Source organism: Perkinsus marinus (genome assembly GCF_000006405.1).
Source record: "Perkinsus marinus ATCC 50983 genomic scaffold scf_1104296948084, whole genome shotgun sequence".
Classification (NCBI taxonomy): Eukaryota; Perkinsozoa; order Perkinsida; family Perkinsidae; genus Perkinsus; species Perkinsus marinus.
In genome coordinates, this window is record NW_003210321.1 from 174,751 (window position 1) to 200,482 (window position 25,732).

The 25,732-nt window shown below is 49.5% G+C and overlaps 7 protein-coding genes across 7 annotated transcripts in view; 5 read left to right on the forward strand and 2 right to left on the reverse strand.

Annotated features, from left to right (window-relative positions):
* Nucleotides 1–152: 152 nt before the first annotated feature.
* Pmar_PMAR000774 (hypothetical protein) lies at nucleotides 153–3,456 on the forward strand (the record flags this gene model as incomplete). Its single annotated transcript, XM_002778888.1, has 21 exons — nucleotides 153–286; nucleotides 438–546; nucleotides 590–654; nucleotides 699–763; nucleotides 810–907; nucleotides 951–1,072; nucleotides 1,117–1,258; nucleotides 1,323–1,423; nucleotides 1,468–1,490; nucleotides 1,539–1,654; nucleotides 1,702–1,856; nucleotides 1,901–1,985; nucleotides 2,128–2,284; nucleotides 2,335–2,477; nucleotides 2,525–2,626; nucleotides 2,676–2,795; nucleotides 2,842–2,905; nucleotides 2,948–3,083; nucleotides 3,131–3,241; nucleotides 3,290–3,335; nucleotides 3,382–3,456. The coding sequence occupies 21 exons, from the start codon at nucleotides 153–155 to the stop codon at nucleotides 3,454–3,456; spliced, it is 2,169 nt and encodes a 722-aa protein (XP_002778934.1).
* Nucleotides 3,457–3,679: 223 nt separating this feature from the next.
* On the forward strand, nucleotides 3,680–4,708 carry Pmar_PMAR000775 (rrm-containing protein, putative; the record flags this gene model as incomplete). Its single annotated transcript, XM_002778889.1, has 7 exons — nucleotides 3,680–3,767; nucleotides 3,809–3,905; nucleotides 3,952–4,014; nucleotides 4,065–4,123; nucleotides 4,175–4,241; nucleotides 4,290–4,348; nucleotides 4,581–4,708. The coding sequence occupies 7 exons, from the start codon at nucleotides 3,680–3,682 to the stop codon at nucleotides 4,706–4,708; spliced, it is 561 nt and encodes a 186-aa protein (XP_002778935.1).
* Nucleotides 4,709–5,303: 595 nt separating this feature from the next.
* On the forward strand, nucleotides 5,304–7,307 carry Pmar_PMAR000776 (Trafficking protein particle complex protein, putative; the record flags this gene model as incomplete). Its single annotated transcript, XM_002778890.1, has 7 exons — nucleotides 5,304–5,468; nucleotides 5,517–5,628; nucleotides 5,677–5,801; nucleotides 5,970–6,029; nucleotides 6,163–6,223; nucleotides 6,777–6,860; nucleotides 7,215–7,307. Coding segments are annotated over 7 exons (700 nt in total), but the record flags the coding sequence as incomplete, so codon positions are not given.
* Nucleotides 7,308–10,562: 3,255 nt separating this feature from the next.
* Pmar_PMAR000777 (hypothetical protein) lies at nucleotides 10,563–13,139 on the reverse strand (the record flags this gene model as incomplete). Its single annotated transcript, XM_002778891.1, has 8 exons — nucleotides 10,563–11,115; nucleotides 11,161–11,310; nucleotides 11,357–11,458; nucleotides 11,502–12,189; nucleotides 12,240–12,319; nucleotides 12,436–12,564; nucleotides 12,926–13,026; nucleotides 13,076–13,139. The coding sequence occupies 8 exons, from the start codon at nucleotides 13,137–13,139 to the stop codon at nucleotides 10,876–10,878; spliced, it is 1,554 nt and encodes a 517-aa protein (XP_002778937.1). The 3' UTR covers nucleotides 10,563–10,875.
* A 4,302-nt stretch (nucleotides 13,140–17,441) lies between these two features.
* Pmar_PMAR000778 (hypothetical protein) lies at nucleotides 17,442–19,317 on the forward strand (the record flags this gene model as incomplete). Its single annotated transcript, XM_002778892.1, has 3 exons — nucleotides 17,442–17,498; nucleotides 17,550–19,025; nucleotides 19,069–19,317. 3 exons carry the CDS (start codon nucleotides 17,442–17,444, stop codon nucleotides 19,315–19,317), a joined length of 1,782 nt encoding a protein of 593 aa, XP_002778938.1.
* Nucleotides 19,318–20,307: 990 nt separating this feature from the next.
* Pmar_PMAR000779 (hypothetical protein) lies at nucleotides 20,308–20,673 on the forward strand (the record flags this gene model as incomplete). The annotated part of the gene is made up of 1 exon (XM_002778893.1): nucleotides 20,308–20,673. The coding sequence occupies one exon, from the start codon at nucleotides 20,308–20,310 to the stop codon at nucleotides 20,671–20,673; it is 366 nt and encodes a 121-aa protein (XP_002778939.1).
* A 2,489-nt stretch (nucleotides 20,674–23,162) lies between these two features.
* Pmar_PMAR000780 (antibiotic synthetase, putative) overlaps nucleotides 23,163–25,732 on the reverse strand; it is a gene marked incomplete at its 5' end in the record, with an annotated part of 6,112 nt that continues 3,542 nt past the window's right edge. The window contains 8 exons of the mRNA XM_002778894.1: nucleotides 23,163–24,331; nucleotides 24,410–24,547; nucleotides 24,595–24,728; nucleotides 24,799–24,910; nucleotides 24,956–25,070; nucleotides 25,261–25,322; nucleotides 25,493–25,586; nucleotides 25,637–25,721. Coding sequence (XP_002778940.1) covers nucleotides 23,225–24,331; nucleotides 24,410–24,547; nucleotides 24,595–24,728; nucleotides 24,799–24,910; nucleotides 24,956–25,070; nucleotides 25,261–25,322; nucleotides 25,493–25,586; nucleotides 25,637–25,721 — 1,847 coding nt within the window. The 3' untranslated portion in view covers nucleotides 23,163–23,224. The remainder of the gene's footprint in view (nucleotides 24,332–24,409; nucleotides 24,548–24,594; nucleotides 24,729–24,798; nucleotides 24,911–24,955; nucleotides 25,071–25,260; nucleotides 25,323–25,492; nucleotides 25,587–25,636; nucleotides 25,722–25,732) is intronic.

The window sequence follows — 25,732 nt, forward strand, 5'->3', positions numbered from 1 at the left end:
TTGTGGCTACCTGTGGAGCCCAACAGGTCGCGGGAGCTTCCAAGACGACACCAGTCCCCACTGGACTTGAGTGATAAGGGGCTAGGTGATATACATAGGTGGGGCCGCACAGGGGCTGCCTTTTGTGAAGACAATGTGATAGAGAGGCGTACATGCGGCTGACCCACATAAGGGACTGTGTTGACTCCATAGAGGGTCCGGCGGCCGTGGCTGAGGTGTCCAAGGCATTGACGGCATTGCTAAGAGGTATACACCAGGGCAATGAAGAGGTGGAGGATCGGTATAGGTAGTAAGGAGGTAGGGAGGACTCGGTAGCATGATCAGTGGCTTCATATTGTAGGCTGTGGTCTCCTGTGGTAGTCTTATACCGTCAAACCCCAACATTGATTATAACATTAACATTGAACAAGTGATTCGGCTCCTTTGGTGGTCCTCAGGTACTTGGCGGAGCTGGCTCTTGCCGCTCGGGAGGAGTTGAAGAGAGTGATGGCTGAAGAAGCTCCTCGAGAGCGTGCCCGGTTAAGGAAGCTCGAGGATGAACTCAATGTAGCACGGGTGCAGCAACTGATGATGATGGGAGTTATAGTAGGCATATCACACTCAAAGAGTGGAGGAGGTTAATGAGGCTTGGGAAAAGGAGAGGAGGAAGATGGAGTAGTACCTTTGAGGGGGCGTCGGCTGGCCAGTGCTCTATACAGTGCATTGACGAAGCGCCTTCAAGAGAGGCTTGCTGAATTCGGGCAGACTGGGGATGCTAGAGGGAGTAGTTAACAACATATTGGAAATGCTGTGGCTCAGCGATGACTCAGTTGACGGTGATGAGGCTTCTGAGGAGACTGCGAGGACGAATTTGGATCTGAAGTTGGAGCTTGCACGCATGCGCAAGCTACATAAGCATGCTAATGAAGTAGGGGATTTTGGTAGGTTCTAGGTGCTCCTGGGGCTCACAGGTTAACGTGGGCCTACAGTTAGAGCTGGCAATTATGTCGTCCAAGGCGGCTGATCAGAATAGTGCGCTAGAGGCATGCAAGAGGTCTTTCCGGAGTATGGAGGAGACTGCTAGGATGACCTTGTAGTAGTGGCGAGGAAGGTTTGTCGTAGTTGATCCTGTGCTAGGGAGGACCTACGTGCCACTTTGGTAGTGCATCGCAGACTGGGCAAGACGCTAGAGTTGATGGAACGTAATGTTGTTCGGGGTAGGAGTGGTTCTATGGGTGGCCCTCCTCAATGGGAGGAGGCCTCGGAGAAGGGGTTGGAGGTAGAGTGAAGGAAGGACCTGTTATTGTTCATCTGTGACCGCGCGCCATGAAATAATCCATCAGTTATCGCATGTGTCCAAGTCATTGACCCACAAGTACGTCTCTCGACGCTACAGGGACGCTATTGGCTTCAAGGCGGTCGCTCCTGATGAGCTCCAGCAGAGGTGAGACCAAGGGTAGCCTCTCTCCAGTTGGCTTTCCAACTCAGGCTTATGGCGATGAAGGAGGGAGGTAGAGGCTTGTAGTAGTGGGTTGATGGCTGCGGCTGCTGGACAGTAGGTATCAGTAGTATAGTCAATGCATTCTGCCGTAAGCTGAACGACAAGCGTGGCGACTCGGTAAGGGCTGTCCCCGAGCCCTTGCCGTGGATGATGAGGAGGCCCTCTGTGAAAGCTGTAGTAGACCCTTCGTCTTCGGCTTGACCCTCGAGGGGTGGCTGTAGGTGTTTGACACCTCGCCGCCCCTCGATGAGACCATGAGTTTGGACCAGACTCGGGAGCTCAGCCATAGCCTTATGGATGGCTGGACGGTGGAGGCCCTCAGTGTTGTCGGCGACTTCTCACAGAAGACCATAGCTTTTCCTGAATACGTCTATCAGTAGCTGCTGGGACTGGTGGTCGGTGGCCGAGCTACTGGTGTAGATTCGTCACTGCAGAGCGTCTCGGGGACCACACTGGAGTGACGGGTGAATCGATGGGGTTTGCAGAGTACCTTAGAAGGGCCGAGGTGGACAGGGGGCCTTCTCGAAGGGGAGGGATGGTCGTAGGTTTCAGTGCCATAGGAGGATGGGAGAGGTTATAGCAGCAGTAGAGAAGTACAGGGAGGAAGATTGGACTGTCGCGGCCTTGGCGATGATGGTATTTGACAGAGGAGTGGTATGGAATATCTTGCACGCATGCACAAGAAGATACTTGACGAAGTTGGAACTGATGTCTGTCTGGCGTATCACACGTGGCGGTATATGGTCCATGGAGGGCCTCATAACTCATCCACTGAGTACTTAACAATGCACCGTGTTTGGCAATGTAAGCGTGGACATCTACGATGAGCATCTCCCAGGGTCCTTTATTCCCAGGCATTTTCCAAGCTCTACCGCTGCGCTCTCCCGACCTTCTCACTGACGTCTTCCAAGTCCTTTCGGAGCTCAGTGCAGTCCATAACGAGAGGGATAGGTTCCCTGCTGACATGCTCCTACGCCTGCTCATGGAGGAATATCTAGTAGAAATCTACACAGTGCGGCAGTGTCGATGTCATGGTCATTCAAGGTTGAACGGGACGAGCGGATGGTGAGTCTGATGGCGATGTCCGATGTAGCTCTGGAGGTGGCTCGAAGGAGCTCCCTTAGTGTTGGTCAAGTGGAGGTCTTGGTATGACCAGCGTTAAGGAATGGCAAGATTTGGCAAGATTGCAAGTTAGGTTCGAACATTCTTCCCCGCGTGCCCTATGGGGTGCAGTGCAGTGGCTATGGCCCTATCAAGAGAGGCTATGAGAGTTCATCCTGAGGGGATAGTGGACACCAACAGTCTTAGGGTCGCCGTAGGGCTGTGCGAAAAGCGCTCGCCCGCCTGTAACCCTCTGTAAGGTGGAAGAAGGCAATCTTATGTGCCATCAATTGGTTGTTCATATGTTCGTATCTGGGCAGTCATGTAAGGGCTGAGTGATGACTCGAGTGTGACACGATGTGGCAGGCTGTGTGGTGGTGTCGAAGTGGTTAGATGAGCTGATGGCTTTGGTGAGCAGGGCGATGGACGTCAACGAGCTGGAGGGCACTGCCTCCCGCTTGGCTCTACTGTCCTCTACGACGGCTATACACAGAGTCCTCACGTGGGCCTGATTGGTATCTCCTGTGAGAGAATGGAGACGTATCTCAGATGTGATCCTCATGATAAGACGTCATTCTGTGGGGGTCTCCAGCAGATAGTGAAGCTGTACGCGGAGGTGTTGGTAGCAGTAATGCAGACGGGGTTGTATTTCAAGGGAGGGTAAGTCGATTTCGGAGGCCTTCCTGGAAGCTGGTGGTGGCCTCTTAGGGCTCCCTCGGATAAGCCTGGTCTGCAGGGCTCGGGTGATGTGAAGGTGGGGAGAGTTGGGAGGCCCTTGAGGGCTCATGTGGATGGGATAGGTACTAGGCCTCACTGAGAGGGCTTTGGAGAGCATGTTGAAAGTCATGAAGCGTTTCCTCCATCATACGCTGTGAAACTAGTCTCTCGAATCTTTGATACTCGTCCTGGGTTGAGGATGTGGGGAAGGAGTGGTATGAACAGTGATTCAGTGGTATTCTTGGTTAGCAATGAACATTCCGCCACCTAGGGGGATGTTTCCGCCTCCAATGCCCCCACCGGGGCCCGGCGGATTTGTAAGTGTTGCTGCTATGTGTGTAGTTGAGCTGTTGGTGGCCTCAGATCCCTCCGCCACCCTTTATGGGCTTACCTGGTGGCTTTAACGTCGGTGGATCAGGGGTGACTCTTAACGGCGTCCCAGCAGGAGTCGTCGCACCTCAGAAGAGAAGTAATGTTTATGCAACCACCACGACTACAATTAATTTTCAGGCAAGCATAAAGTGAAAGCCAAGGGCCAGCTACGAAGAGCCGGAGGGAAGATATGGGCCGATCCAACCCTATCAGAATGGCCCAGCGATGATTTCCGGTAGTCCGCCGTCTTTCCTCTGTTGTGACCTCATATATTTCTTCAGGATATTCTGTGGCGACTTGGGTAACGAGGTAACGGATGAGTTGTTGTTGAGCTCCTTCAAACAGTGAGTGCCGACCCCACCTCGTCCTCTTGGGCTCAGCGAGAACCCCTCAGGTACTCTAGTTTGCAGATGGCCAAGATCGTTAGGGATAAACGATCGGGGAAAAGCAAAGGTCTAGCGGAGCGAAGCAAGTCATGTTTGTGCATTTTTGGTATTATTCCAGGCTTTGGTTTCTTGAGCTTTCGCGATCCCGAAGACATGATTAAGGCGTTGAAGGAGATGAACCACAAGTAGTATCCCATCGTGGAGGGATGAGTAGTATTGGGGCTTGGTGGTAGATACGTTGGTAACAGGCCTATTACGTTGAAGAGGAGTAAGTGGAAGGATAAGAACATAGGTAGTTGCCGAGGGAGTCTGGATTGGAAAATATGCACATGAGGATTTATATGTGTTTTTGACAATATGAAAATTTGAACTACGAAATTTAGTAAAATTCTTACGACGGATAGCAATGTATGGAATCAACAAGAAATTTCCGAAATTTTCCACCGAATTTTCGTAGTGCCACCAACCGTGTGCATACTTTTTTCCACTGGGGGTAGAGTATCGTCGTAGGGACTCTTTGTTAGATTCCGGAAGGAACAAGAAGAACCCTTTGGACTTTCACGAACTAATCCCTCAAAGATGCAAGAATCTGCAGAAGTTCAAGAAACTGAAAAAGACGCGAGCGGATGTGCCGGGTTCCATTAAGAAGTGACCAGCCGTATGAAGCTGTGAGGAAATATTGATATCAGCAGATCTTCGTGGTGTTGAGTTTAGTATTGATTCTGTTCTAGGGGGGAGGGGCCCTTCTCCAACTGCCTTGGAAGGATTGCCAATATTCCAACAGTTTCGGCTGGGAGAGCCGTTGAGGACGATAAGGCTGTGCTAAAGTTCCTTTGAGTTTATCAAGAGATAGTGGTGGGATCTCTAATCACCGGGTTGCCGTGTAATCTCTCAGCGGGTCGTCGACGTGAATTCAGTGAGGAGGCTGACTGACAACCAACCGGTTTGAGGTATACTCACGATGAATACGTGGAAGCATCGATGCTTGTCGCGGTCAGAATCCGTTGTAGTCTGTGTAGGAATGAGCTACTCATGTTGACGTTTGTTATCAACTTGTATTGTGTATGGTACGGGAAGGTATTCCTCCACTATAGTGTTCCTAATGTCCCATCATGGCGCACCTCCGCCGCCACCGGGACGTAATGATCGAGTGGCTGATATTAACCTCTTCATGATAGTCGATGGAAAGGACGACTTGCCACTGTAACAGACTAGCCCTGCGTCGCTCCGCCTAATACTCTTCCTAGGTACTCGGCTGATCTGAGTTCGTCTGCGGGTCGTCGCGACGATTCACCACATTTGGATGAGTTTGTGATGCACTCCTCCCTGGACGTAATTGACGAAGCGATATGGAACACGAGTGACACCTTTTTCCCAATGATCGACCGCTTCAATGACTTCCTCATATCGGCGTATGAAGCCCCTCACCGTCAACTTGTCGTGTAGTTATTCCGATTAAGGTTCGTCGGTCCCTCGAATGTACGCTTTCTACTCCTACATCGGCATACATCTATACGTTCCCCACAACAATTAGAACAGGACACGCAAAGCATCCGAACGTTTTTTCAAGAGGTAAAACGTCCACCTCAACCGTTACACATCCACGATAATCGCCCGCAGGTTCATCTACTCTTCGTAAAGGTCCAAATGAATCCCCTGTATGGATTGAAGTGGACCGGCGGCCGACAAGTGCGGTGTAAGCACTTCGATTCTGCTGTAAAAGAGCTAGGGAAGCGACTACTGCTGTGATGATTGTAAAATAAATTCGTTTCGTACATCGATACGTTGAGTTGCGAAGTTCCTTATTCTCCACTTGGAGGAGTGGGTCGCCATCACTGTGCCTCTATGAAAACATAGTGTCGGTAATTCCAAGATATTGATTTGTGAATAAACATTACAGACATTACTGGCAGATTCCGTATGAACCAAAAGAAGAGGAAGAAGATAGTTGGAGGCCGCCAACATCCCGAAGGGTCTTAATTTGGCATTGCTGAGAAATCAAGTCGTGTCACAACGACTAAATTCATGACGTACCGATGTGGACTATGAAAAAGCAACACAACAAACATTGATTAAGCTAAACAATAGGCAGCACGATTGCTGTAGTCAGACCAATGACCATAGCAAAGCTCGAACAGTCCAGAAGATAACTTGTAAGCCGAGCAACGTGAGCCTATGAGCGGCAGTAACAAGCATTGATCGTTAGCTTGAGCTACACACGAATTATAGGAAGTATAGATATGATGTAAGAGTAGGGGTCGACAATGAGGACGGACCAGATATGAGCGATCCTGAGCAGTCATCGGGGAGGACGGACATAGAGCCCATCAACAGGGGAAGCAAAAATACATTGAATAAGTGGCGGTAATGATACTCAGTATTCATTTACGAAGCTTGGCATGACACCGCACTGCAATTGAGAGATTCCTCCGGTAAAGCACGAAGGTGTTGAACAATGCCAATAGAAGTATAACGATCGTGAACCAGGGATTCGACTCGGAAGAACTGCATCAATCAAAGCGGAGTCGAACAACATGATACCACCCGTGAGCAGCACGAGGATCTCGTAGAGTACCGCGAGTGAGACTATCGAGACGGCCTCGATCCATCGGGGCTTCCTTCTCTGCTCGAAGCAAGCATAAGCCACAAAGACCAAAAGAGGCATTCGACAGAGCAGAAGAATCAGAGTTGATAGGAAACACCGGAAAGTCCTCCACCAGGGTATATCAACCGAGGGAGAACAACAAATAGTGACCAGACCCCCGACACAAGCTATAACAAAGGGGAGAGATATGATAGCGAGGGTAAGGGAACTGACAGTCCAAGGACGACTCGTGCTATATATTCCTTGTGACCACGGATATACTCTTCAAAGGCTTCGAGAGGACCATGCCATTTAATAATAAGGTGTCGGATGAGTACCCTATCTGCCTCAAGCAGGCATTCACCATCCTCAACTGAAGTGAAGTGGGAAAATAGGGTTACTCGGACTCGGGAAAATGCTCGGAGTTTTCGACGAGCCATTTTCGTCCGAGCTCTCGAAATGGGGTTTTCCAAGAACTGGCTCGGGACGTGAGGCATTTTGATAGGCCCCTAGTGTGAGGCACGGGAGCTTTTCCACCCCGACATCGAGGATTTCAGTGGGATTTGTGCTCTAGGCGAGGATAAACCGAAGGTGCTTGACTTCTTCTCCCAAGGCCTGTCCTCTCAGTAATGCCGTGAAAGTGAATCTCATGTACAACACGTATTGAGCGTTGACTGGTCAGAATCTTCCCACGATGGTCATTTGCCTCACCTATGTCGCAGTAGCGGAGTCTGACTGTTCCACATAACGCGATAAGTTGTCCACTCAGAGAAATCAATTAAGCAACAGTTAATCATCAACACGTGCAACGTTTCCTCGGGCTACTCCATCGTTCTCGCCATCTCCAACTGTACCACACTCTCTCCTAATCTCGGTAATTACATGAGCTAGTGCTTCGGGATTAACAATCTGAGATCAGATCCGAACTTTGGAAACCAGCCAGAAGACTTCAACTCACCCGAGTTTCCAACAGTGCCACACATAGTCGTAGCTGACGAGGAGTGAGACCTGTATCGAGCAAGTCCGATATACGCTGGAGAGTCCGAAGAGTTGCTTCTCGTTGGTCTGACGGTGTAGCACTGACGGCGGACATAGAACTTGAAGTATCAAGGAATGTAGCTTGATAATGGCTCTATCAACGACGGAGGGGGATTGATGAGCTTCCAAGGAGCTCCACTCAGAGTGATACCATCCTCACGACAGACTAACCGTCTCTAGGCTGACGTCGATATCGAGAACGAACGAGCCTTCAGAGGCACCTTCAGAGCGACGCTCGTCCTTTATTGACCACAACATGTACAAGATGTGATTAGAGTACAAAGATCGTCGAGTATCATCTTCCCCAAATTCGGAGTGACCCTCTCCGTCTCGACCCGAATCGCGACAGATCTACATCGAGTACAATCACTCACACTATACACTATAAAGAGGCGAATCAGAATAGAGGAATTCACTCCCGGCCTGGCCACCTTACGCAGGTCTGAGGTGAAATGCTAGAGTCGAGTTGAAGCCTCCATACAGGCTTTGGGGCTGAATCAGATACACCCTTCCCGCAACAAAGAAGTTCATCATCCCAAATCGATGCTCCAAATAGCATACCGGCTTCGGCGTTAATTTAACGCAATCGTCAAGGGAACGAAGATACAGCGACTCGTGCAAAATGTCGAATCATTCCGATGGTAACTGTGTGGAATGGTAGAAAATAATTGAACTATAAATGTGCAAACCTCACTGCCCAGAGGGAACGATTTTGCTTAGTTGAAAATGCTTGGCTCCGGCACCATTTCCAGCAGGAGAACGTTCTCGTCCCACCACATCGTAAGCTGCGAGCCACCACGTGCCTGGACGATCCCACATCCACCCGAATCCGGAAGGGAGCGGAGTGATATGAGTTATTCGATGAGAAAATATAATCAATGACAGAAAACCACAAAAGCGACCAAAGAGGCTCATCAAATGGAGCTTTCCGAGCTGACCGATTTCTGAGGACGTCTCCGGCGTAACCGAATCGCATGACCACGGTAAGTCCACCAGACGGCGAAGGCACAAATGAAGGCTGGGATGACGAATACCCATCCATAGGGTTCGGGAAGCTTGAGCTGTGTTGCTAGGTTCGAATCGAACAACGCAACGCCTCCTCCAACTATCTCTGCCATATCGTATACCAAACCAAAGCATATAACCACGATAACCACAGGCCAGTTGGATATTCCACGCCTCTTAGCCGAGGATGTGAGCTTGCAAGCAACAAACGCTAGCAAGGGTGTACGACAAGCCAACATAATGCATGCGATGAGCACGTCTCGAACATAGAGCAACCAGTTGTCGTTAGGAGCTATCGTAGGCGAAGATATAAGAGAGGCTATTCGTGGTGCCGAAATAATTACATAAGGGAATATCACTATTCCAAGACTTCTACCACTCAAAGACCACTCAGGAACTTGAGTGGCTCCTAGTCGTGGCCAGTTAGTCCTTAGACTATCCTCGAATTGAGCTTCCGAACCATACCATCGGGCAATGGTTTGACGCAGTACACGAGTATCTTCTGGGAGACTACACTGTGCTTCTTCAACACGGAAGGCTTCGACTTGCTTGTTGAGTTTTGCCTTCGCCGGAACAAAGCCAGATATGACTTCGAAACAGATTATTAAAGTGATTACCACCTCTATAATGATCAGTACAACCAGAGGACCATACAGTGATAATGGGTGGATTTTAAACAAGAAATCAGTAATGATGACGGTTACCAGAAGTGCAACTTCGCAAGCAGTGACCGAAATACAAAACCGACTCTGTAGTGAAGATACTAAGATTATTGCATCCGGGCTATGTGTTCGCATGAAGGACGCCACTTCGAAGACGCACCAGAGTCTCGAGAAGTAGTCTGGGGTCCAGAGGATCACCAGCTTATTAGAGTGATGGATAAAGACACTGATACTGCATATACCCCTTTGCTTAGCTACTGGATCATCCTGTGGTATACAACACTTATCGAGAAATACTTTCCTACTAGACTTTTTCCTCGCGAAGCGGTAACCGTACACCACTCCCAAACACATAGCGGCCACACCGATGAGCTCGACAAAGACAGAGGCCAACTCCTGGTACGAGGGTAGAAAATAAACACCAATTGAAAGAGGGAGAAGAACAGTCAGCATAGCAATATACCCCTCCCTGAGATAGACAACTGTTACCAGCGAGATGTGTTTCCATATTGGATTGCCAGCCCACGAGTGGCTGATGAAAGCATCCAAATTCTCAACGGGCTCAGACAAGTCATACATGTCCCGATGAGCTTCAGGACTACGAAATAAGGACCATCTTGATACAACGACTCCTAGAGGGACTCCTCGTAAGAGCTGTTCAGAGGTTGAAGTAGCGTCACTCATACTTCGCACCCGTAACGTATCAGACGGCAGCGGCGGCGGCGGCAGTTGTAGAGTATTTTTACGCGGAGACATCATGTATTGATATTGTTATCTTGGACAAGTATTATTATCAACTAGGACAGAATAATCAACTACAGCAACAAGACTTCCAAACACTATACCGCATAAACGACTGAGTGCATCTACCTCATCCTCATCACACAACTTGCATTGAAGTCACAACTTCTCGAAGTAGTGAGCCTACGGACTAGTTCACAAGGATAGCGCCCTCAAACGGCCGGGCTAAAAGCCGCTAACAGACACTGAACAATCAGCGCATGGAGGAACGTGCCTCAACCACTGTAACAAGCTAAAGGAGTCCCTTACAACGTAATACCATGCCAAGCAGCTTGAGTCCCCTCAAAACACGTAAGTACCACTACTACTCCTGTATGAGTGAAACTAGCGGTAGGAGCACGACGAGATTGCCTTAACTCAAATACTCAAGCCATGCGGGAATTATCCACAATATGTTGCTGATAAGCTCTAGTTTACCATAGCGGATATAAGAATTCGGACGACAACGATGTGTATATGAACAGAAATAATGGCATTCAGAATGCCTGTATTGTACGTAGGAGGCAACTGAGCAACAATCGCCAAGGCCAAGACTATGATCATCGCAACCAGCAACAACAAACAACGGAGCGGCTTAATCGTGCGCTTCCGAAAGATAAGACAATCTGACATTACTCACAGCGAGCCCAAAGGCCTTCAAGCAGATGCTGACTAGTATCGATCAATGATATTATACATAAGGCGGCAAGCCAAGAATATGATGAGTTAAAAGGACACTGGAAGAATTCGTCATCCAGAAGCAACACACTGTTGGCTTCTGCCAAGCCGTGGGACCTCTCGTGGTGGTGCTTTCGCTCGAGCTTCCACGAAGAGGCGCTTAACCGTAGGAGCGATCTTCTTCTCCCACATTTGCTGTTCCTCGGGACTAAGTTTGGACCACTCTCGAGCCGCCGAAGTGCCGAGAGCCTCAAAGTCGATCTGCTCGTGAAATACCGACAGTCCAGTAATCCCATCCTCCTTCTCCCACACCTACACGACCATGGTTAGTCCTAAGGTAAGCAGAGGGGGACCAACCTCAGCAATGCTAGGCCACCAGGGTGCCCATTTCTCCATGGCGACAATGAAGTGATCGGATATGCAGACAGCTGGAAGGTGTCCCAAGTCCATCTGCCGCATCCTGATGAGCTTCTCGACACTAACTGGCATGAAGCCGAATCTCAGGACCTATCCCGGAACGAACTCCACACAATATGAGAGTCTCACTGCTTACTAGTTGCTTCAAAGAAGTGAAGCGACTAAGTGTTTTAGTTACAGCACTAACATCGTGACTGTCTCCACTGATTTCAACGTGAGGAAGATACAATCGCGTAACCTGCGGGTATCAACTGAAAAACCGCTGAGTACCACTCGCTCACCATTTCAGGTCGCTCAATAGCGTTCAGCATATCCAGTGCGAATGACGCCGATATCGTCGTCACATCTGCCACATCAAGAGCTAATGATGTAAGCTTCGGCATTATAGGTAGGGCCTCCTTCTCGAACGCCGTCTCGTGTCCCGCTACAAAATAGTCCGCTCGCACCGTCTTGAGAGAGGCGCTATGGGCTCGCAGAATTTCGCACAAGGCATCGAAGCTTCGGAGGCCGCTAATATGGAGTGACTCCAGCTGGTTGGGTGCCATCACCTCAGTGCAGAACTCCAGCAGATTGTCAACAAAGAACTCCCTCTCAGCAGCGCAGTTGACCCGTAAGGTCCGAAGATTCGATACCGAACCCGCACTTAGGCGAGACAGTGCCGAGAGAAGGCCATGCGCCCCTGATTTCCGGGCATCTAGTTTCATGCTCTCGATGCTTGGCAGACACAGTCGGCTCACAGCCTTCATGGTGCGACCAAAGGATGCAGAACTGGTTCCACCATGGGCAATGTGAGGGACCATCAATTTCCCTTTAATAGGGTCGCGGCACGCCACACGGTAATGACGACTAGTAGCGGATAGTCTCGCCACGTCTCTATCAGTGAGGAACTGAACTATATGCTCGAAAGGGAGCTGACCAATAGGCATAGCCAGCATTTGCCTTCTCTGCAGTTCACATGCTATCTCCAGCCTGGCAATGGGGGGGCCGAATAAGCAACTCGTCAACGGTACGCTTCCTACCTCTGCTGGACGTAACAGGCTCGTTTTTTCTCTAAGTAAGTAATGTCTTCTTCCACAGCAGAAAGTTTAGCTTCTATAATCTGAAGCAAAATCTCACAAGAGCTGTCACTAAACTCTCCCCTGCGAGAAGTTTCACACTCAGAGTTGTGCGAGCTCAACTCCCGATAGTGGCTGATTACTTCTACCGAGGTACTACCTCTTGGGCAAGTAAGACAACTTGCAGTGGCTTCACTGCCAAAGGTGCTTCCATGGGGAAGGCTGAATCAAATGTCATAAGGAAAGAGTAGAAAGTAAAGAAGAGACTACCCCCACGCATAATACAGCTCTAATGAACGCAACAGCTACACATCGTCTACAGCACATGTGTACGAATTACTGGATTCAGCGTGTTGTATGCTTTGTTGACCTGCCATTGATGATGGCGACATTATCATTCCCCGTGTAGCTGCTCCAGTTCTTTCAATCTCAAGGCCTCGGCAATAGTGACTCGACGCCCGAGCCCCGCCTGAACCCAGGACTAGCATTTCGCGGCTCAAAACAGCCTTTACCTCTTCACGAAGCTTCCTCCTCTTTGGTGCCCAAACGGCTACTAAAATCAGTGTTATGGTAATGGTCCCTACGGGGGCACTTGGGATCATTCTCAGGTCAACACCCTCCTTACTACCTAACCATACTCCTAGCAGTACCCAACGGTAATCGGTGCCGCCAACGAAAATGAGCGAGTGGAATATCGTGTAGTAGCCGACAGACACACCCCAGTAAATGAAGAGGGCCAGTAGACCCGTCCCTGAGAGTGCTGCATCACTCGAGTAGTGCCGAACAATGCCACAACTCACAATCAAGGGTATCATCTTGATCTTCCTGGTAGAGACCGTAGCCACTGTCTCCTCCTTCAGCCATTCTACTACAAGAAGGATAGAGGACTAATGAAGAGCACGTTTACGTTCTGTCCGAGACGCGTCACCACCGTTGAGGAAACGCAAGATTGCAAGATTTGGTTGAATCTCAATTCCGCGCAGGATTAGTCGGGTGGGGTGGCTATGCCATAGCTCTAAGAGACGTCTGGGTACAATTGACTTCGCCGTAATACAGCCGATTCCGATAAAGCTGCTGCTATGTCATCTCCTTACCTCAATTTAACTTGCCAAAAGAAACCTTCTCTATAGTCAATAGATGGCATATCGGCCCCTTGACCAGAACCGGTCACATTAGCGGCGAAAATTATTATACTTAGACATATCTCGGACCTGTGGCATAGCCGCCCCACCCCAGGGAGCGCAATAGTGTGTAGTAACCCCTCATCAATGAAGAGTCAGTCCTCCTCCTTCTCTTCCTCATTGTTCACCACAGTTTTATCAGAAAACTCCGAATGTCCGAGTGTACCGAGCTAGACCATCACACGCGCCATCAGCAGTACCAACAGGAAGAAGAAAGAAGGGATACCGATTCTATAAGGAGGTATGAATGCCTCCAGGAGACACTCAGACGTCCAAGGTCAAGTTCAAGGTAAGACGACGTTTCTTAAGTTGTAATGAATGAAGGCAGTACAGGTCGCGGACGACTACTCCACGAGCGGGCACCGGTGGACTGACTCCTGTCACTGCGGCACGCACGCCACGGCAACAGTCTGGGTGACTGCAAATACTCAAGGATGTCAGGGAATAGTCAAGGAACAATCTTGCTCGCCCGCGAGAATAATCAACGAAGAGAATTGGTGGATAGTCAAGGAGCCGTTAACCATAGGCGGTTTCCACGAACTTGACAGAAGTCGATTTATTACTTCTAGCTAATATCACGTTTACAGGGCCGGTCTTTTCACTTCGAAGCTAGGAACATTCATCATTGTTCAGTAAATGTCTAAGAGAATCGAATTTGGATTACCCCAGCGGACTCTGACGCTGAATCAACATGATATGACGAGCGATGTGTGGACCAGACGCCTTCGAGATGAGCTTCACCTGCTATTCGATGTTCGTCTGTGGTGTTCGTCAATATCCAAGAAAGTCGAGGTACCTCCATACAGGATATATCCTTGTAAGACCCATGAAGAGTGTGAGTTCAAAGTAAGCCCATCTAATAATCATATAAAAACCTAATCATTAGAATTGATTCCACCTAGTTGGCTCAATTTGATGATTGGATTCAGATCAGATTTGACTGAATGCATTAATGGCCTCCACGGAGTATGCCTCTTGATAGGCCGCAATGCAGACTCTGCATTAGTAGCCATCCACTTCACTATTCAGTTCACCGAATTTAATGGAATCGAATTTCACTCGTTTCAGATTAAGGCTGTTATCCACAATGATGGGCAGATGATAGACGTCTGTGTTGGAAATCGAGGGCACGGAAGCGGGAAGGTCGAGACCAGTAGCAGCAAGAAGTGGATTCTCCCGCCCAGGATTAAACATGAAATAGCGGCTCAAGCTCAGCACACCAAACCAATGAAAGTACTGGCGAATGTAAGGGGAGTGTGAGGTGGTCGATATATTAACGAATCTCTGTAAATTAAATCTAAATCATAGTACAAGTGTCGACAATCGAATCAATTGTCGCTTGCTTGGTGAGCTATATTCTCTGGGTCAAGAGATAACCAGCAGTCATAGTGGCAGGCAAACAGTGACGGCGTGTGTTCTGAGCAAATCATGCATTGTGAATATTTACAATTTATTCGGTGAGAATTTGCCAACAAAGTGGCGGGGTGAACCTCCTAGCCCTTTTGAGATCGGAATATGTCTTGGAGCTGACGGGCACTTCCGCAGTTTGAGGGGCTGCGGCGGTGTGCTTCTGATTGGAGCATGTACGCTAAGCTTGGACACGAGGAGTGGAGGGGCGTATAGATGGAGCCTTGTCCCATTGATCGCCGGAATAACCGAGACTGAGTCGCAGGGAGGCTCCCTGAGGGAGCAGTGGCATGGCTGCTAGGAAGGCTACGCAGTTTGATATCTAGCCTCTGCGGTGATAACGCGGTGCGAAGGGTTTCACATTTTCTCTCTGATTCCGCGAGGGGGATAGTTACTGGAACGGGACAGAGCCTGGAAGGTATCACGTCGATAAGGTGCAAGTTTCACCCTGATGAGGCTGCAGAAAGGATACCGAAGACGGTGATATTGCCGCCATGCACCACAAGGGACAAATTGATTAGTTACGCCAAGGAATGCATAGCTGGTTTATATCAGTGTGCTGGACAAAGTCTTTGTCCAAAGTCTTTGTCCTCTTTGTCACAAAGAGGCATATTTAGAAGTTTGCCTTCGTGAACTTGATTGGAAATTTGGGCAAAGTGCACGGGAGCATTTTGAGGTTTCGTGGAGAAAGGAGGAGATACTGGGTGCCTTCCATCACGAATGTCCTCTGGCTCTAGCTCGAGAGGAGGAGAAGCGACAGTCCGTTGCAGCAAGACCCTGGTACAACAACGCAGCAGAATCAATCTTTCGAAATTTCATGGTTCTTTCGTCGAGCAATCTCGGACGATAGCGTTAGGGGGTCAGAAAGGGCTAGACAGGGAGGTAGGGAGTTATCTGTCTGTCTGTGGCGTGGCTAATCGTAACGGTCTAGTGACAAGTGCATCCATGGGCCATATGGAGACAGCTCACGCGGCGATGGAGGCTAAAGCGTTAATTCGCCCTCAACAGCTGACGGAAGAGGGAGCGAACGAGAAAAATAGAATTTGTGAGGAAGTGAACGTTGGAGACAATTTACCGCAAGGCTATATAGAGTCTTCTGCATAACCAGCTCGCAGAGGGAACCCCTAGCTAGAGGAGAAGCCATGAAAAGAGTGGAGCTAGCTTTGGGGAGGTGGGACGGGCATGGGGCCGGATCGGTGGTCGCATTTAACAAGAGAATACTTCAAGTACATCTGGTGGTAGTGCCTCCAACCGTGTGTGGCGTGCAGCCGAGAGCCCTCTGCAGTTGCGCAGGGTTCGCGAAATTCTCGCAGTGCCATCACAGCGTCATGGCTCGACGTTTAGTTGCGCACAGGGATGGGGAGAATAGTATTCCAACAACTGTGAGGGTAGGTAATATGCCGCGAGTGAACTGGGCAGGAAGACCACATAAAAGCCGAGGGCCTTTATCGAAGCACCCGAGCGACACTAGAATGGAAGGATCGCCTGTGGTTAGCAGGAGAGCGAAATACATGGAAGGAGCAAACATAGGCGGAGGTATGTAACGATGAATCACAAACAGTACCCTAGCAATGAGGATGGCATGCGGTTAAGTTCATCATGCTCAGCAGGCGGAGAGTATGCTCAACAAAATGAAATTCTGCCAGATTGGCAACTATTAGAATACGCAGCAGCAGAAGAGGCAGTTCGGGGCAACAAATTGCCTTTGTGGTCTCCTGGTAAGTTGACGAACATCAGCAGCTTTCCAGTGTCTCGTCCCAGGAGAAGCCTTCATCCCACGAGTGGAAGATGACACACCGTGGATACTGCAATCACACAATCCTGCAACGCTTGTCTCGCTTATTGGTGAGCCGGTGGATGAAGAGAATGTCACAGAAGCCAATGGATTTAATACTTAGATCCATACTCCGTTGTAGAAGAGGGTGTTAGCAAGATCGTTAGTTCAGATTTAGCACTGAGTAAGGAGCGGGCTAGACAGAGTCGGTAAATACAACTATCTTCTTTTTCTTCTCAGGCAAGTCTTCAACACGCCCGCCGCTCCTAGTGAACCCTTCTATAACCGACAGTTCTGAGCGTGGTACGAAGAAACTCCGAGCACTTGCCTTATCGATCAGAGCGACAGACGCAGGTAGTATTGAGCCTAACGACCGAATGAATGATATATTATCGATCATTGCGCGTTGTAGTGCTGTAATTAGATAACGGCAGGAGAATGTCGAAGCGTACCAGAAGTACTTCTCCTCGGTTCAAAAATTTCGTTAGATTGTGAACCACAATCTGTGCTCTCTGACGGTCAGCTATTTATCAGCAAGATAGAACTCAAGCTAGTAGCTTCATGCAGCTTAAAAAATAACCCCAATAGGATTTTGTGTCGTGTTGGTCTCAATTCAGTGGACTCTGCAGTGAAACGAGTGTTGTCGACGTAAGTTAATTACTCTTATCCGCGTAATGACTTGAGAGTCAAAATTCCTTGAGAGTTGTCAAATGGGCGAGCGCGAAACGATGAGGGCGAGCGAGAAAAACGTTTTTGAGAGATCGCATAGTTCCTTGAGTAAATGAATTCCCGCAACAGTCTCCCATGATAACATGGAGGGACCGTCAAGAGCTAGAATACCTGGCTGAAGCGCAGAAAATAGTAGGCAGTTTCCACCGTGTTCCTCGGCTCTATACTCAGCTCTCACCTCAGGGTCGTAAGGTGGCCCGGCTGGGTCTTCCGATGGCGGCGGCTAGAGCCTTGGATATATTCCGGCCTCCGAGGGATCCTTTCGCTGGCCTCACTGGATGGGATATTAAGCTTCACGGTGACAATGTGCGTGTTGATTCACATGATCCCAACCTCGCCTACAAGCCTTCTACAGTCCACTGGAGAGATACTAATGTTACTATTATCGGCAATGGCCCTGTCCATTCCTTTTCCCATTGTTGGTATTATGAAGTCATAGTTAAGAGAATAGAACGTCTCCCCGTCATGCAGACGAACTCGAAAGTTATTCTGCCAGAAGACCCAGCTGGGCTTACTCTCGGTCTCACTTCTACTAACCCAGACAACCTCACCGCTATACCCGGTAGCGGTTCCTGGACGCTTCCCGGTACAGTTCTAGTAGGGTACGATGGTCAGATATCAGTAACAGAATCGGTTACGCCACACTTCACCACCATATCTAGTGGATGGTCTCCCTCTCGAAACCTTGCTGTGGGTAGGAGGGTAGGTGTGTTCATCCCTGCCCATGGTAGTGTGCGGCATAGACTTTTCTTAGTGGTTGATGGCAGAGTCATGGTAAGAGGCCCTAAAGTACCTTTTGACATAACAGCGACGCCTGTCTGGCCAGTAGTAGAGATCCTCGGCACCGCCCAAGCAGTCACGTTGGTACATCTGTCTGCGCTCACTCCGCCGACTTATCAGCTAGCGGCTTGCACCGGAGACGAGAACGATCGGAGCGTTGAGGAGGAGATCGAGGAGGCCAGAGTGTGCTGTCAGTGGGGCGTCGCTGGTCGAAATATACGGCTACTCGCGGAAAGAAAAATGGCCGTGATCGCTTTGGACGAACGGAAAGATGAGAAGCTTCCACTTGGCGGCCGAGTCGTTGTGGGGAATGGTCCTGTCCGAGAATTCACCGATGGTGTCAAGTACTTCGAGATAAAGATAAAAATGTTACAACGACGCACCGCTTCTGAATCGACTGCCCCTCCTGGGAGACGCTTTAATCCAGTACGACAGAAGGCAAGCCTCTCACTGAGCATAGGTTATCACATGTCGCCCCAAGGCATCAATAGGATACCCCAAGTATGTCACTTGCGTGAATTGCCTAATACCAATTTCATCGACGTGGAGCATCCTGCTGTGCCTTTGGCACTGTCAACCCGTATTGGTCTCCTCTTGTCCAGGAAGGAAAAGATACTAGCCCTCTTCGCTGATGGACAGCTTCAAGCTAGGATGGACATATCTTGTGCTGCGCTATTGGACCCAACATCCTCTAGGATATATCCAGTGGTCGAACTTGGCAAGGGCATTTGGGCAATATCATTCGTAGCGAGCGCTGGACCACCCAAGGAAGCGGCTGCCTCCATCGAGTTGTCCAATAGGAACAACGCGGCTGTGATGATCCAGCGGTTCGTACGAAGACGTCGTAAGCTGCGAACTCTGGAGAGAACAATAATCGAGGTAAGGTATGCATTCTGTTCTAGAAAGGTAATCGACGTCTCAGGCTCAAGCGAGAGACAAACGGCTCATGGAAACGGCACAAGAGAAGAGTATGAGAAAGGAAAAATTAGAGTCTCTCTTAGAGATGAGGAGGTTAATGCGACAGACTAAGGACATACTGTCAAACATTCAACAGCAAAATCGTTCACTGTCTCCGGTGGGCCCGATGCGCGCCGCATACTCAACAGAGCAGGCCCCAGATCTCGGAGGTCGGAACGAGAAGGTGAATGCTAATGGGAAAATTCAGGCGTGATAGTCGGTTTCTTCTCAGCGCTCAGAGACCCCCAAGGCACTTCGGTTGAGAGAGAGGGAGTCTCGTATAGCGGCACCGATAGCAAAAACACAGCCTTCTACGCCCGATATTGGCGACAACGTAGATGTTTATTGATAGAGATAAGCGTCATCGTCGACTCCTCTCAGCCCTCTGGTCATCGTAAGTCTCGAAGTCGATCCAGTCTGAACATCGCCAAGCCGACAACAGGAACAACGGCTCAGTCTTCTACCGGAACAATGGCTCAGTCTACAACAAGAACAACAGCTCAGTCTAAGAACTCCTCTAGGGTTGGTCTGGGAGGATGAGCATAGGTGATGATTCCTATCAGAGATACGAACGCCGGACGAGAAACAATGTGGAGAAAGTACCACGACCGAAATCGGCTGAGGATCGCGACGATAATCAGGTGAGTGCCGCGAAGCGCTAGCATGACCACGTAGTGATACCCTCAGCCACCTGATCGTCCCCGGCGTCGGGCCAGCTCAGAAGATTCAAGGAAGACTATCTTGTGGGCTCAGGCAGGTGAATACAACAAGGATGTGTCGGTGAGTACCCACGAGGAAGGATTCACATTGCAATGGAGGGTTCTTCTCAGCCTTCTCATCCTCCCAAACATCATTCCAGCTTGAACGATCCGAGAAAGACCATACCAGAGACGCAGCCTGTTAGTGATGAGGTGTGTCTCTACGACTGGGGCGTGGTTAGCGGCTGAGAGTATACCGTGTTAGGTTCCTACTCGAACCGAACGTAACGCTCCAACCAGCGATGAAGTAGAGACCATTCCCCACATTCGATCAGGCTGCAGGTAGGTCGTTAACCAACAAGTGCCGTTGGCAAGTCCGAACGCCTTGTGGGATCTCATTCAGATCATTTCTATACCCGTCACCATGGCGGTTCGTTCTAGTGTCCAAGGACTGCCTACATTTGAGCCGTCGAAAAGGCGCCGAGTCGTCCACGGGGAACATCGCAATGGGAGCTCAGCCGTTGAAACGGCACGACCAGTTCCTCGCTTTCTTCTTCTCCGTTAAAGTGGAGACTCTTTTGCCGGGCTTTCCAGACGGTTTGGCAATCGGAGTAACAGCGTCGACTCCGGATGAGATCAAGACTGACATCGCTGCGGTAGGTGGAGATGATGGGCGTCCCTCTATCTACGTTAATCAGGGCAAGCCTTTGGCCAAGAGTGCCGAGGACGTTCTGGACACTTTCATAGTGGGCCTGAGGGGGAGAATGTACTCCCCTTTCTGGGAGCACAAATCTAGGCATTGTGAATGGAGTGGAACCCTCGAGAATGGCTTGCAGGGCGGCAGTGTGGTGAGGTCTCTGGTCTATTCTTAGTTCAACTCGCCATATCAGGTCACTCTCGTAGTGGGATTGAACAGCCGTATATACATTTTCGTGGATGGTAGACTGGTGGACATCAAATGTCCCAGTGGGGTTCCTCAACGAGATTCCGCGCCAGTATACCCAATCGTGGAACTGTCAGGTCAAGCGCATGTGGTAAGATGATGCTCATAGGCGGGCAGCCCCCGTGACGCTGTTACAGGTGAAGCTCATCCCAGACGCGGAACTACCCCGAGCCATTGCTCTCGTTGTGGCCCAGCATTCGGAGGAGCCCGTGTCCGATGAAGACAACCCTTATGAATCGGAGTCTTCCTATTCCACCTCGTCTTCTGGCACACATGCAAGGAGTGATTCCAGGGAATCATCTCGGAGCGCCACATCCTCGAACCCATCAAGATCATCTGTCGAGGAAAGTGAAAGTCAAATGTCGCGAAGTTCTTCTTCCGTAAGCAACAGTCAATCCGAATCGCCTTCATCAGAGGGGAGCTCCGAGTCTTCATCCCCAGGGTTTTTTGAAAAACTTCTATCCTAGTGTTCTAGCATGCCATGTCGGCTTTGTCCTCATGCCACTAGGGTTTTGTGGTGTTGCGAGTGCGAATTAACCGATAGCTTCTGACTAGCGTAAACTACTCCTGACTACTGCTGCGCGCACTGAGAATTCGGCACATGATCAAGTGAATTGGGGCTAGTCGCCCTACGGTCCCCGACACGCCTATCAAAGACAGCCTATGTGGGCGATAACAGTTCGGTGGAACTTTCGCAGCATTGGTGATATTGAACGCCGACGGAAGCTCGTCGAAAAATGACTTTTCAAATACCGGTCACGGACTCAAGTCGATGAAAAACTCATTGAAACAATTGGAATTACTCTTCAACCGATAATACCATAAGGACAAATAGGGTCCCATAATAGACTGTAGTGATGTTTCCCTCAAACACCTCCACAACTCCAACACAACAGCTTGCGATCCTCACAACATTCTCATACAAGTTGGATTGGTAAAGACGTGGATGTCGCATGCCATCGCCTGAAAGGATCCATACTCCAAGGCATCCAGTGTAAGCCGCTAAACAACACACCTAGCCTTCCAAGTGCTCAGCCCAGCTGCATCACGCTGTGCCCGAGCGACAGTCTCGGGGTTCAGATGTCCTTTGGTATGACGACCGAAATATGAAAGGCACGAACTAGAGCGCGCCAGACTTCGTGGCTGAAATGGAGTGATGAGCAAGTCGACCTGTACTCAGAGACATACAGTCTTTAATGGCTTTAATGGCTGTAGGGTGTTCTTCCAGAGACTGTGCTGCTGCTGTGCTTTGGGCGGTACAGGACCACAGACAGGACCAGGAGCTCGCGGCTTGGTCGGAGGCAGTGAGAACCAATGCCCTGGAGATTTGGAGGTCATGACCCTGGTGCTCACAACGCCTACCGTTTGACACACCGATCGGATTGACTGTCTCCTTGACACCTTCGAAGAGGCTAAACAATGGACCACGTGAACCGAGTGAAGCATTGCATACCGCCTGTATGCTTCTAATAACAACAGGCTTACCCAGACTGCGTCCAAGGGAGACCTCTGAGGGACCTCGGCAGCCACTCGCCTTGATTATTCCCTTTGCACGGCACGTCGGCCGAATACCATCTTGTGCTTCCCGAATAAGCTGCCTCTCGTGAGAAGAATACCATTGAAAGATAATTCGAAATAGCTATGCAGAAGCGTCTTCTGTTTTGTCGTCTAGTGACGTAACACGACTCTCCAGACACTCCTAAACGAAGAGTATTTCACCAACCCCAGTGTTACAACTGGTGTCAATCTCAAGTGACTTCGACACTACAATAGGGAAGCATGTCCCATTAACAAAGTAGCGCAGTTCGTAATGTTGGTCATGAACCTAAATAGGTACTGGACAGAAACTGGGCTCCTCTGATGCCAAAAACTCACTGGTGATACCCCTTCGAGGCTGGCTAAGCCTGTAGAGACCCTCGAAGTATACAGAACCACCACACACCGTTCAAAACAGGCCAAGACAGTAGTATCCAATGGCCACGGCAAAGAAGACCCGACCATATAGGCATGTCGTACCACTGCGGTATACCACGTAAACATCCTCGACCACCACTATCTTACCTTCACCTCGTAGACAACTCCAACGACCGTCCCAGTAAATCCCATTACGAACTCTCACCAGTGCAACACAACTAGTTATTCCAATCTCTACAATGACCATCTCCGGCAATAGACGCCACACTCGCAGTATCCTACTCCTGTCCCTAATGGCAATATCGTCCACTTTTTCCATCAAAAGCGATCATACGCTGCCACCACAAAGTCGACCAGCGCTGGGTTGCCAGGCATTGCCTTGAGTTCCAATGCCTGTATCACAACTGAGCACGATAGTCCTCTTGACTACCCCAGACAGTGGGAATCTGTCACAAGGGACGTGACCGATTCACAGCCTATCATGACAACACAACGACAGCTGAATCTCATTGAAACGCTCTTGACACAGACGACACAATTAGGAGTGCACTGCTGAACTTTACAGCCTATTGGTGTTTAGCGCTTGCACTGACATATTGTGCTACACTGTCGATGGAACTGTTAGCCGGCAGAGCCACCATCGGGAAACCCATGGCACGAGAGATCTCCACCAGGAACGCATTAAGGCCTCTCTCGCCAACATCATTATCATCCAGGGTTGTAACAATAGCACCCTTAACGCCTTTCAAAGCGGAAATTTTCAAACAAACGTCGTGAACAACTGCGGCCACATCGCAACCACTAGCCGCATATAGTACTCTAAAACCACCAGCAGGGACCACCACTGCTCCCTGGGATTGCAACACATTCTGTAGAGTATCAGAAGAAGGCTGCCCGACTAGTGAGATGACCATGCCAGACAGGGGCCCCTCAGGGGCCGAGGGCAGCAGTTGAGCTCGTCGAAGGCCACATATATACTCTTGGAAGGTCCCAAGCCCAACTTCAAAGTACTTCCCAGATGGTATGCGCGAGACGCTGTTATCAACTGCATAAGTGTTAGTATCACCACACAGCTCTTTAACCGTGTCTTGATTGATAAATGTGCCCTCAGTCGGCCACGCATGCAAGGAACACTGCTCAACTCTGTAGCCCGCCGAACGAAGGCATGTGAAGACCTCGGCCATGGGAATCGCATTTGGTTGGATCAGATGGAAAACTTTTCCATTCGTGTGTCGAATATCCCACAAACAATCGACTATAAAATCGCTCACCACATCAACAGGCGTGAGCTCCAGATGAAGCCCCTCAGTCTCAGTCGGGACCATTCCCAGTTCCACACAGGTCCTCACAAACTCTAGATTAGAGTCACGAGTATTCCAAGTCGCCAACCCATCAGGACCAACAGAGCCACCAAGATTTCCAAGTCGATACACAACCGCCGGCAGCCCCGTGGCCACCGCGAACTTATGAATGAGATTCTCAGCCGCCCACTTAGTCTGAGCATAGCCGCTCTTCAACTCATTAGCAACTGGTGAGTCCGCATCGAATATGGAAAAGTCCTCGGCGAAATGCCTGCCTTTCCCCGCAGGGAAAACCGCATCAGTGCTGATATAGTGCAATGGCTTCACTTTGTTATACAAACAGAACGATGCAACGTGAACTGACGCTTGAACCTGAACACACTATTGATAACAGCCACTGACCGATGACTCATCATAAAATAAAAATAATTCTCGCTTCGCTCCGCTTACATTGCCTTTGAAAAGCGCCTGGTAGGGATAGAGCAAATTCACTTGTGCAGCAGCATGAACCACACAATCGACATGAGTCGCCCAGTAGTCGTAGTCTTCAGAAGGCATTCCAAATCTCTCCAAAGAGACATCTCCAACCTGGCAGTTACATAATCATTAACACTTCTAGTCCACCTCAACCCTACCAGAATGTGCACACGGTCCTTCGCATCAGCCAAGGCGAGACCATCACCATCAAGTAAATGGTATTGTTCCAGAGTTGCCAATAGCCTACGACGGCATGCTGCTGCAGGAGAAGACGCACTCGCATGAGGAGACGCTGACAAAGTCAACATCACTCATCCTCCCATTCAAAGAGCCGGCCCTACCACCATCGTCATGCCAACTACTCCTGTCCACAGGGGGCCGAATAACGCAGTATACAGATATGCGAGGGCTGCTCTTAAGAAGACTCACCAGTATATGTGAACCGAGAAAACCTGTCGCTCCTGTGACGAGGACCTGCAAGACTATACGGTGACAATTGAAAGAACTTTAATATTTCACCCTAGAGTTGCCGAACGATCCCTCGTTAACAATGTTCCGCCAGAAAGCCCTCACTTGCTGCATCGAAGAAGGATTGACGAGAAAGGACTTTTGCAAAATGGAGACCTCCTGGTGCCTGTAGAGAATAAAAATGTGATATTGACGGAAACAACATCACTCACACGCAGAGTGGAAGATATGCATAGAAATTTTGAGGAAATTTTGGGATGCTACTGTTCATTTCTCGACGTATATGAACTCCTACTTCATGAGGAAACTCCTGAGCTCAGCTGAGGAGAGCGAGCATATATTCCCCCAACACTCACAAGTCAAGTTCTTCATCTGAGACGGCTCTATCTGCGACTATGAAATCTGCCATTCTCCTAACCTGACAACTAGAACCTTACCATCGCTCCACTAGTTACTCGCGGAAAGAAAACGATACCACAACTACACAAACTTCTAAAAACAGCCAAAAACAGTGGTTGAGAAACTACAGGAGCACTCTAGCATCACGCTTCCAAAAGCCCCCCCAGCAAACAGCATTTCGAATACTACCGACTGATGATCAAACAAATCTTGCAGCGCTATTTCCTTCTCAGGGTACTCAGCGTTCAGCAACTGCAGCAATTTTATCGTCAACAACGAATGCCTAAGGAGAAGTCCGATCACAGCACTGAGTGGACCCTGCCTACGACCTACCCCCCGAGCTCAAAAAAACCCAGTGTCACATCTACAGTCGAAGTAGGTATGTCCAGCACTGTAGCATAGATGGACGCTATAGTACCTATAAAATGT